Raw genomic sequence first — 12904 nt, 5'->3', positions numbered from 1 at the left:
ATAGATAGCAGAATTACTATATTGTGTAATTTATTCCCAAGAGTCCTACAATTCCACTGTAACACAGCGAATGCAGTGGAATAAGATTTGTGAGGTTGGCCACTGTGCTTAGTTGTTTATACTGCCCGCCAACAGGCAAGCGACTACCGGGAGACCTATCCCAGTGCTTGCTGATACAAACCTCCATATATCGTCAGTTACAAGGCTTCCAGACTCCCCCGAGGATCTAAACCCTCTCTCCCTCACTGGAGCAGGAGCTGGAAGAACATGAGGACTTGTCTGCTTACTAAGAGTGGTCAGATTATGTTTCCTAGACTTGTCAGACTACGGTTTAGACCGTACTGACTGAGAAGCAGCAGCAGCCTGAGAGTAAGACGTTTCTACAGGGATGTCAATAAGAAAATTGGAGCGTACAATAGGATGAGACGAAGAGACAGAGTGGCATTAGGAACAGGGGCAGGGTCAGTCAGTGTTTCAACAGAGCATATCACAGGACAGAAAGTTGCTACCGAAGCATATTGGGGGTGCTTGGCGAGGAATTGCGTGTAATGCCTTCACCTTCTTCCCAGTTTCGTAGTAAGAGATGCCCCAGTTGCCTTCACCGTGCAGACCTCTTTCTCCTCCTCCCACTTGGGATAGTCCCTAGAGGAAGTCGAGTGAGCACCCTCGCAGTGAAAACAGCATACTGTCTCGCATGTGCAATGTTCAGCCTCATGACCTGCCTGCACGCTTGCCACAAAATGACTGTGAAGTTCAACAAACTTTGTCGCCATGCCCATACAGTAGACATTTCAAACAACGTAGAGTTATGGATATAGGGCCGTACATTAAATATTTCGCATCCAACTTTGAGGTGATCGGGAAGAGAAACTTTACCGAATGTCAAGATGATGGTTGCAGTCTTTGTCCTTAAGTCTTCCGAAAATCTGGTGATAATACTAGCATCTATGACATCTTGCTGAACGAGTTCCTGTATGATCTCACCCTCACTCACCACCATGAGATCCCTGCACGTAATAACCCTCTTGCAGGAATTCATGGAAACCGGGATCTTTGGCTCATCATAGCAATGAAACTTACACAGCTTTAACAAATCCTTTGCTTGAGAGGAGTTAAGAATCTTTACGAGGAGGTCTCCATTTGCAAGTTTTTTTACTTGTTCCACCTCACCAGCATATCCTTCAACCACCATCTTTATAACGAAAGGACAGACCAGCCAGAGGAGTGGAACCAACCGCATGAAGCATGACAAAAGATGCATTATTTGCAGGAATGTCGAGGGGTGTATGAGTCTGGGGTCGGTCAGTCTGTGAGCCAGTCTGGGGTCCGTCAGGACCATATCCCCTCTGAAGGGATAGGAGGGAGGTGGAAAGAGCGTCCGGGCATATAGTAACCGCGTCCCCCTCGCGGATAGGTAGGAAGGAGAAAAAACGAGCAAGGGACAAAAAAACTGGGGTAAAATAACTAAGTCTAATATTGTCCTTTCAAACTTCAGTACTCTCGGAAGGACGCGCCTGTGTCTATTCACATCCCAGAGCGATCAGTGAGGGGAACCCTCCAGAGTGAGTAAGCAAAGGCAATCTCAGTATAAAGGTACAGACACCAACTGTACCAGCCTATGAGGGAGGGGAGGAAAGTTAGAAACTAGCCAGGCTATCGGTCACCAGAGGGGTGAAAAAAAAAAAAAATCTAATGCCGGTGGGGCAACCTTAACAGCTGGAGGAGAGCTCAGCAAACACATCTGCACCCTCCGCGACTATGCCTTCGTGAAGGCGGTAAGGGAAGGATGGTGAAAGGGAGATAAAGGGAAACGTTAGGAAGGAAGGTGAAGATGGCGAGGGTGTGGAAAAGAGGTTGAATGAACATGGTAGGCGATGGGCTAGGATAATAAGAGGATAGGAAAGGTGAGGGGGATAGTGGGGGATTGGGAGAGTGAGAGAGGGAGTGAGAGTGTGTTCAGCCGAGGAGGGGAAAAAAGGTAGGTGTGTGAGGCAGGAAAGTAGGAAAATAACTCGACCCCATTGCCTTCGCCTCAATCCTTGTCATCCAGGTGTGGCAACTCAAGTACTTAACCTTGCCTCTCTTAACACCAAAACTTTCATGCTTCTCAAGTCTCTTTTCTCCGTCACCATGTCACCACTCCCTCTTTGTCACATCCCTTTCTGTCACCACTCTGTCCAGCCTTCCTCCCTCGTTGTCATCACTCACTCCATCCTCACTCCATCCCTGTGTCACCGTTCCCGCCACCCTCCTTCCCTCTCTATCATTCAGCCCCTCAGCATCACCTTCATTATAACCGTAATTACCTGGGAATTAGGGACACACTACCCAAGGACTCACACATTGTTGACTAACGGTTCTCTTTGAATCCAGGAACGCATCTTGTTGCGTATTCTTGCAGCTTTCCAAATGGTTTATTACCTAGGGAAAGCTTTACTCACAGCCTTTACGAACTCCCTCACTACCAGTAGAATAATATTGCTGAATACAATTGATTCGATGATGATGATGATGATGATGGTGATGATAAAATCGAATAGTGTGATTAAAAAAAAAAAAAAAAAAGGTCATTGCAGCGAAGGGGTAAAAATCTGGTGTTGTGGTTGTGTATGTGAGATGATAATGTTTAGTGGTGGTGAAGTGGCTTAAATTTCAGCTTCATATTATCTCCATATTAGCAGCAGTGATAACAGGCTTATCCAGGGACCAAGAATACTGGAGGGGGAGGGTGGCTTAAAAAGTAAAAACTTACTCTTCATTTACTAAGCGATGCCTCCTGTTACAAAGTACACACACCAGCACTAGCCTGTAGTGATTACGTTATTGATGACTGTACCTATCAAACTTCTTCACTACGAGATGTCTCTCCCTTAAAGCCGACCAGAAATCGTGAGACAGCAGCAAGAATAAAATACAAGCTGTATCATCGTGCGTACTGTGGGGTTATTGAAGGTCTTAATTAAACCCACTCACTACGAAGGGGTTGTCCTGAGCTGAATAAAATCGTCGGACGGCACTAATATGAATAAAATTTAGGGCATAGTATCAATATGATTTAGAAAACGGAGAAGAAAAAGAGTATCTGCCTAATTCTGTATTTTGTCAACATATTGAATAATAAGTTAATAAAATTTCATTTTTGTATGATACGTCTTGCACGTTAATCATTGGACTACGGTAGCTTTCCCTATGGCGAGTAAAATCATGTGGCGTTAACCTACAGAAAAATGTATTCCGGTACCGGTAGGCTGTCAACTGATTTACAGGACAACAGGCACTGGATGATGATGATGCAGGCATTGGATGATGATGACGCAGGCACTGGATGATGATGATGCAGGCATTGGAGGATGATGACGCAGGCACTGGATGATGATGATGCAGGCATTGGATGATGATGACGCAGGCACTGGATGATGATGATGCAGGCATTGCATGATGATGACGCAGGCACTGGATGATGATGACGCAGGCACTGGATGATGATGATGCAGGCATTGGATGATGATGACGCAGGCACTGGATGATGATGATGCAGGCATTGGATGATGATGACGCAGGCACTGGATGATGATGATGCAGGCATTGGATGATGATGATGCAGGCATTGGATGATGATGACGCAGGCACTGGATGATGATGATGCAGGCATTGGATGATGATGACGCAGGCACTGGATGATGATGATGCAGGCATTGGATGATGATGATGCAGGCATTGGATGATGATGACGCAGGCACTGGATGATGATGATGCAGGCATTGGATGATGATGACGCAGGCACTGGATGATGATGATGCAGGCATTGGATGATGATGACGCAGGCACTGGATGATGATGACGCAGGCACTGGATGATGATGATGCAGGCATTGGATGATGATGACGCAGACACTGGATGATGATGATGCAGGCATTGGATGATGATGATGCAGGCACTGGATAATGATGATGATGATGATGATGATGATGCAGGCACTGGATGATGATGATGATGACAACGCAGGCATTGGATGATAATGATGAAATTTATATCGTTTGAGAAGAAATGGACTGATGATTTATATATTAAAAGAAAAAAACAATAAATAACTTTAAAGAAGGCGCGCCTGTGTCGTAGGAGACTTCCTGCCAACTTTTTCCAGTGATTTAGTTTGCATATTATCCTTTGATTTTATCTTACATTCTTTCTGTTTCTGGTATCTCTACACATATTGATCCAGTAAAGTGCAAGATTAAAAGATGTAAGAGGTTAATCTCATCCTTAAGGCAGAGGCGTTACGAAATTTACGAAGCGACAAAAATATGACCCCCTCTTTGTTGAGACTAATCAAGTATTCAGTTACAACCAACACCAAACGATTTTATTCAGCTGAGAGTGAGTCATGGAAACCTTAGTGTTAATAAAGTGGTACCATTTAAGAATTTACCCTCTTGTGGCCGAGACAGTTGTATTATTATACCGCAGCCAACGCTCGCCAGGCCATTACATTCAACAGGGAGCGAATCTTTGGTGCATCCATCTTAACACTCGGTAATTTCCAGAAATAACTTTGCTTGGTCGTATTATGCACCTTAGTATATCACTCTGGTTGGTAGTCAGATGTTTAGCAGGTGCGTCAAGAAAAGAGTATAAACAAACAATATCATCTACTAGTTAGGCTTATGTTTATGAATACCGATGCAGGTACCATGTTCATAAACTTTCCTGGACAGTCCCTTTTGTACTATGCTTTAGATATTTATTTGATTCTTGCCACTTTGTGGTGATTTTACTTTTAGGAGAGCACCTTGTTAACGAAAGGATTAATCAATTACCTCTAGCCCTTAAGTTTGAAATTAAAATCATTACGTGATACAATCAAAAAATAAATGACAAGGTATTCGGACTAAAGAGGCTAAGATGTGTATAAGATTTTCGTTCATAATTATATCTTCATCTATACAACTACCAAACAATTTACAACAAACCAGAGCTAATAAGAAATTGGAAAACCAATATATAAAAGAAGAAGCGGTGCCATGGCACAACAAACCCGTCCCCGGCAGTCATTTAAGTGCTGACATAAACACAACAGGATATCTTGTCAATGATGTTGCATATCAGATTTGGTGTAAATCGGGTGAAAAATTACGATTTTATGCCCATTTAAAAATTTTAGGTCCGACCCACCTGACATTGACCCCCCTACTGTTAACTGGTGGTTGACTCCCTTGATGTAATGAGGGATGTTATACGATGCAGATTTGAAAGATGCATGTCGATATGACGAATTTGAAAGGAGTTAAGGCGATTTTTTTTTTTTTTTTTTTTGGGGGGGGGCCTACAACTTGGGCCTTGGCCCAATTTGGTCCCAAATTTAACCAGGTAATCAAAGGTCAAACCCGCATCCCTGTAATTTTAGTCAAAATCGCACCATTAGTTTTCACGTAAATGTTACCAAAAAGACAGACAGACAGACAAACAAACCGAGTGAAAACAATGCCCGTCCCCGAGCCCTTCCGGAGCGGGGACGAGTAAAAAACATTCCTAGTATTGATCCAGTGCTATGGAGACTCGTTTATCGTTAAAACTGGCTAAGATCCTTGATAAATACTTGCCCATCAGATACATTCTCCGGCCAGCGTTGCATCAGAGTAGGAAAACTTTTATAACCCGTTCTCTTCGATGGCCTTACTATAATATTCGTGTTACTGCCAAGGGATATTACTTAGCTTAGGGGACATCTCTGAGAGTGAAAGGGATTAGAAATAATGATATCAGGCCCGTCGGAAAGATATTGTCATCCTTGATGCTTTATCACCAGACGAGTTCACTCAGCTTAGGAGAGGCGTCTAGTTATGAACGGGTTTGAAGCTGCTTACATCATCCCCCTCAATACGGTCTCATTTTGTTCGTGATACCGCGAAGGGATTTTATTCAGTTTAGGGGAGACGTCTGACAAGAAGAGGTAGAACATCATTAACCCCTTCGGTACCATTATATTTTATTCTTTATTCACACAGACGATTATACTTGGCGTTTGGGAGGCCGATAGTAGTGAAGGGGTTACAATCTCCGCTAACTCCATTAGGATCATTCTTTAATTGCAATCCTGCTGCCGCTGAACGGGGTAAACCCTTGTTTTGAAGGACTCATAAACAATCTCCATTAAGTCTTACCCAACGATTATCATTCTGTTCTGGTCTTGTTCCTGGTATTGACAGTCGAGTATATGAAACTTCGGAGATCTCTCTCTCTCTCTCTCTCTCTCTCTCTCTCTCTCTCTCTCTCTAAAACTAACAGACCGGTTCTATGTTGATAGGCATAGTTCGGTGTTTTCTTTTCGCTAATGTCAAAGGATGTGATTCAACTGAGGGAATATTCATGATGTTGTAGACAAAGTTTAGTATATGACAATAATAATCAGGTGAGAGATCTTAATCTCTTTAGCATAAGGACACCATATATATATATATATATATATATATATATATATATATATATATATACATATATATATATATATTATATATATATAATCAAAGCCGCTGTCATATATATATATATATATATATATATATATATATATATATATATATATATATATATATATATTATATATATATAATCAAAGCTGCTGTCATATATATATATATATATATATATATATATATATATATATATATATAATCAAAGCTGCTGTCATATATATATATATATATATTATCACTGCTGCTGTCAAACTATTTCATGCAGCTTAAGGGAGCACTCTACAGTGAAGAGGCCAATAAAGCTTATATCTAACACCTCCAATTCAGAAAGTCTTCCTAAAAGTAAATATAACTGCCATTATACAGCGAGACTTAGATTAATATTGCGGCCATGGGATAAAGGGTTAAGCTGTCAAAACTATCATCATCATCATCTTGTCACTGCTCCAGATGTGCAGGGTAATTAATATATATATATATATATATATATATATATATATATATATATATATATATATATATATAATCACTGCTGCTGTCAAACTATTTCATGCAGCTTAAGGGAGCACTCTACAGTGAAGAGGCCAATAAAGCTTATATCTAACACCTCCAATTCAGAAAGTCTTCCTTAAAGTACATATAACTGCCATTATACAGCGAGACTTAGATTAATATTGCGGCCATGGGATAAAGGGTTAAGCTGTCAAAACTATCATCATCTTGTCACTGCTCCAGATGTGCAGGGTAATATATATATATATATATATATATATATATATATATATATATATATATATATATATATATATATATATTGAAGTCCTACCAGCTGTTGGGTAAAACAGTATCTCGATTAATACATAACTGGCTGAGGTGTGCAGTGTTGTTAGTGCTAAATTGTGCCATGCCTATAATTAACTTAAAGTATCCATTCAAAAAAAGAAAGAAAAAAAAAAAAACGTACCAGCCTCTCAACACGCCACCGGCTGAGGCGCAGTGTACTTGGGGCGTGTGGAGCTGCCTTTGCCGTGCCATCCTGCCGCCCCACAGCTGTTGGCGTACCCCCGGCCACCACACCCGTAGCAGCACAGGCCACCCCACCACCACCCCGACACCACACTGCCCACCACGCCACCCAGCCACCACGAATCACCTCCACTCTTTCGCTCGCTCAGGAACAGTTCGGGAGCTGAGAAAATTATTATTATTAGTAGTAGTAGTAGTAGTACCAGTAGTGGTAGTAGTAATAGTAGTAGTAGTAGTGATGGTGGTAGTGTACTAGTAGTAGTATTGCCTTAATCGCCATCATGGTAGTCATAATCATTATTACTATTACCCTCACCTCCATCATCTTTACTACTGTCATCATACCAATATATTTATGAACATCATGATTGCCATCATTACCCGCCTCTAACATACTCATCATTACCATTCGTTTCCCATATTTACATGAGAAGTCTAGGGCAAAGCTTTGATATTCTTTTGGATGTGAATCAGAGGAGAAAGTATTCCCAGTTCAATAACCAAGCCGTTGGGTGTACAATCGGCAGAACTGTGGGCGAGAGGATGGGTGTGTGGATGGGTTAGAATGAATAAAGGGAAGCTGGATGAGTCGGGGTAGGCGAATGAAAATGGGTGGGTGGGTGAGAGTGTAAGTGGGTGTTGTGTGAGAGGGTAAATTTGTGGGCGGGTAATGGTGAGGGGACGAGAATGGTGGGTGGGTGGATGGGTGTGTTGTGTGAGTAAATGGAAGATAAAAGTGGGCGAGTCAATACAGGGGAAGGTAAGGGTAGGAAATACGAGAATGCTGGGTGAATTTGTAGGAGAATGATGGTAAAGTGAAAATGGGTGGAGAGTAACAGGGAGACTAAGTAAAGGTGGGTGGAAGAATGAACAAATGAAGGATAAAAGATGAAGTTAGCGGTAAGGGAGAAACAGGGACAGGAAGAGTGAGACTGAAAGGGGAAGGGTGAGAGTGAAAGGGTATAAGGAATGGGCAAGAGAGAGAGAGAGAGATGCTGGATTCAGTGAAGCGAGGTGATGGTGAGGGTATGAAAGTGGAGGGGAAGGGGGAGAACGTGTTATCGACGTTCAATAGATTCTTTACACTTGCAAGTCAGACTCTCCGGGAGCGTCTGGCAATTATTCCCCCAGCATCAGAGAGGACGTCAACTTCTAATGAAAGGGGAAACTGCATCAGTTCGTGCTACTGCCACTATATTCAAAATATTTATAAAGGCTAAGTAGTACAGCTGATTCTACATAGCAGAATGGGATATTTAGTATACTCTAAACCTTTTTCCCTGTGTTAATCAGAACAGTTCCTTACCATCTGCTAGCGTTATTTTTTTTTTTCAACATCCTTAGAGGCATGTAAAATTACAATGTACGAACTATTAGGCGGATATTAGCTTGACAGAAAGTCTGGCAGTCAGTAATTTAGAAATATCGCGATATATATATATATATATATATATATATATATAGATAGATAGATAGGGTGTCGGAAAAATGTATACATAGTGTACTGGGATAAGCTGATTCATTCATGAACTTCCTTTGAAAAGCATGAGGGATTTGCACGTAAAATGCGGTCAGCGGAAACTGGTATTGAAGTGCTACCTAATTTTGAGAACGTGTGGAAAGGCAAGTGGCAATGTAGACGTGACGTTTGGACAAATCCTCGTATGCAGCATACATTTCACGCATGCACGATAGGTCTGATGCAAACTGCAGAACCTGTTCTCGTTGTCACAGTGCTTGGGGTAACTCTCGTGACGAAAACGAAATTCAAGACCAACTTAGTGTGCATACATTTTTCTGACACCCTGTATATGGATTTCGCAGCGAATATACGATTGCTAAGGCTACTACTACCAGACTGGTTAGTTCAACCGATATTCTTTCACAGGATGCGGCGTCAGGCTGAATCAGTAGATACCGGACAGGAGGAAAAATAAAATGTAGACTGGATGGTTAGCTGATAGCAGTTCAAAATTCTTGTAATAATTGCCTCTGCAATCTGGTTGAAGCTAGTAGGTCTGTATGATCGGTGTGGTGAAGATGATGATGGGTGTGTGGCAGAAGCGAGGACTGTTTGACTGATATGATGATGGTAGAAAGTGTAACTGGTGGGGGTGGGGTGTGTGATGTAAAGAGTAATGGTGATGATGATGACGTGATGGCGGTGTAGTAACAGTGATAAGTATGGTGTACTGATGGCGATGGCGTACACTAATGAAAGTAACGACGTAGTGTGTTATGAAGGCCGGTTTGCTGTTACCATTTTTTTTTTTTTTTTGTCAGCATGAACTGTGGGTTTAGATTATTGAGATACTCGTACTGTAGTTGTACATACATTGGTACACAGATTGATGGGCCCAGCTGTTGTATGGATCATGAGACCTCTGATTACTTAACGAAATGGAGAGAGAGAGAGAGAGAGAGAGAGAGAGAGAGAGAGAGAGAGAGAGAGAATGCTGATAATATACCGCACAAGGCAATCCTGTATTACCGAAATATACATGTGAAAATTCTAGAAGTGTTAACTCTTCAGAACATAACGATAAGTATTGTAGAATGCGACTAAAAAGAAGCGAATGTGGGGCCCCCCCATCGCCCAGCACTTGCAAGCTGCTTCGTGGTTCTTACTGTACATGAAGCTTCGTTTCTTTTTTGATCGATGTCCTCAGGGACTTGGTATCCAAGATAACATACGAAACTTTAACACTTCTTCCTTATTATTTTGCGCACTTCATCTTAACATTCTCTTGAATGCTGTTTGTATCCTTTCATTATCTATATAGTTTGACTCTATACAAGAAAATATTAAAGGTTTTGTGTGGGATCCCCAACGCTGCTTAGAATGCAGCCCTGACTCCAAAACTCTCCATCCTATATGAACAATGAAATCTGGGAATAAGATGATGGATGATTAAATTATGTTAGATCGGGGTAACTACATTAATTTGAACCCCTTGAATGAGATGGCGGACGTCTTGCATAGAAGTGGTTGGTGAAGACTCCAACTTGTTACTTCAGTTCGAAAAATATTGCCAGATTTGAATGGAGAAAAAATTCGAACTGTAGTCGGTTTGTTTTCCTCAGACGGAACTGACTCACTAATCTTGAGTACAAAGTCAAGGATGCGTGGAATTCGATGAACCTTAGCTCAGAGGTAGGAATGATTGTCCCTGGTTACTGGTAAAATTCACCTTCCTGTCAGACTACACGAGCATCAGCTGAGCTGAAAAAGTTAAGACCTTTGTCATGCGAAAACACCGACTCAAGTGGTGGCAAGACTAATGAAAAAAATACGTCATCGGATTCAGGGGGTTAAATAACAACCTCTATGCAATCAAAGGATGCACTAAACGACTGAAGATGAAGGTATATTTTATTAATACCTAAAACTCGTCAGTTCCTCCAGCTTAACTAGAAGCGAAGACCCAGTATCACACTAATTTTCTTCAGTCTTCAATACACTATTTTTTTCCTTCCATTTTTACACACACACACACACACACACACACACACACACACACACACTGTATTTCATGGCAGCCTCTCTCTCTCTGATATGCTTATGGCTCACATCTGCTCCGGGTTTGTCTTGAAGAAAAAAGTTATTTTGTTTCTTAGCTACCATATATTATTTAATGCCACGTTTTTCCTATAATGTTCTTGCCGTTAATTCTCATGGCTGTGAGTACCAAAGTTTCAGGATGTTCACACATGATCAGCAGCAATGTAAGCACCAGATATTCTCATACACACAGGTTCAGTCTTCCATCCCGCTTACAATATTTGTCATCTCCACCATTATCTTTAACGGCACCACCGCCATCATCAGTAACAGCCTGAGAATATTATGAGTACTGTCACTGAATTCATGTCTTGCATCGGCACAGCAAGAAATATCAACTTCCATAAGTACTTTTTTAAAAATCCTTGCACTCGTCACTGCAAATACTGTAATCTTTCAATTAAAGGTAACATACATGCTAAAAGGCTATACTAGACAGTAATCGTCTTGTTTCTTGATCTTGATGGCCCATCCTTCCTTATATGTGTGTGTGTTTAAGTGGGGTGTTTCACCAAAGACGACAATGTCGTCTATCTATCTGTCTATTGCCAGACGCCTCAATCCCGTTTGGGGTGGCCACAAACAAATCGCCTCCAAGTCGCCCTGTCCCCCGCCATTTCACTGCCCTGCTCCCAACTCACACCCCCCTCTCTCATATACCTCTCCACCCCATCCCTCCATCTCATCCTCGGCCTCCCCCTCCCTCTTTCCCCCTCCCTCTTTCCCCCTCCACCTCACTCACATACACTCTCTTCGTCAGTCTTTCACCCTCCATCCTCTCCACATGGCCAAACCACCTCAGTGTGTGACGACAATGTCGTACTGCATATATATATATATATATATATATATATATATATATTACATGCCCGACTCTGGGCAAAGGCTTCAAGGCCTATTCCCAAGTCCCAGTAGACCTCCTTGGGGCCCACCAGTCCTCCTACATCCCCACATGTTACCACTTTGGCGTCAACACCCACCATCAATATTGAATACATGCTAGGGCTGTCTCATACAGGAAAGTGTACTGGTATTAGCGGGGGGGTTTTATGACATGTCGACGGGTCATCTGGTAGATCAGAAAAGTCTACTTTTTCAGACATTCAAATCCTTAAACTGTTCCCTGCCCCAGCCGGGATTCGAACCTGAGTCCATTAGGACTGCAGGCCGCCTTTCTACCGATTCTGCCACCGCCAAACCTGGGTCCCTTAGGACTGCAAGCCGCCTCTCTACCGATTCTGCCACCGCCCCCCTCATATATATATATATATATATATATATATATATATATATATATATATATATTTATTACCGTTACGGACGTCGTATAAGGCATTAACCATGTCTTTAAAATTCGAATACTGCACTAATACTTTCAGCGATTTCTGCTTATTTTTCAACGCTTTTCCCTGTCATTTTAACTTTCAGGTGACTTTCTCATCCTTTACATTCTGCTCAGCCAATCTAATAACGATATTCCACACCTTTTATTATTCACACAATTTTTTTTTTAATTCCTCAGACCTTACGCATGTCTTCCTTTTCCAGCATCCAAACACTTTAAAATTATATACTTTTTATTTTTTATTTTTTTCCGTGGTTCCTAAGGCCTTCCTGATATTCACACTGCCACTTTTAATGATAAACTGGGTGTCGTATCCCAGTTATTCGCAGGAAGATTTCTCTTCCATAATGCTTTATGTACAGTACAACCATGACTTTGTTTAATATTCACGCCTGTTATATGGAAGCATGTAACTCACTCTACATGCTGTATGTATGTGAAGTGTACGTAGGTATATGTGTGCATGTTCAGTATTCGTACAGGTATGTCGTATTATGT

General features: G+C 41.6%; 1 protein-coding gene across 1 annotated transcript in view; it reads right to left on the bottom strand.

Moving 5' to 3' along the window:
• Positions 1 to 12904, bottom strand: part of LOC145406754 (uncharacterized) — a 50977-nt gene that overhangs the window by 10858 nt on the left and 27215 nt on the right. Inside the window, exon 5 of the mRNA XM_080277853.1 lies at positions 7438 to 7662. Coding sequence (XP_080133979.1) covers positions 7445 to 7662 — 218 coding nt within the window. The 3' untranslated portion in view covers positions 7438 to 7444. The remainder of the gene's footprint in view (positions 1 to 7437; positions 7663 to 12904) is intronic.

This window comes from Coenobita brevimanus, chromosome 71 (assembly GCF_032717465.1).
Source record: "Coenobita brevimanus isolate Jiangsu-jjx chromosome 71, ASM3271746v2, whole genome shotgun sequence".
NCBI lineage: Eukaryota > Metazoa > Arthropoda > Malacostraca > Decapoda > Coenobitidae > Coenobita > Coenobita brevimanus.
Note: the sequence above shows the minus strand (reverse complement) of the source record. Positions and strands in the feature narration are given on the sequence as shown.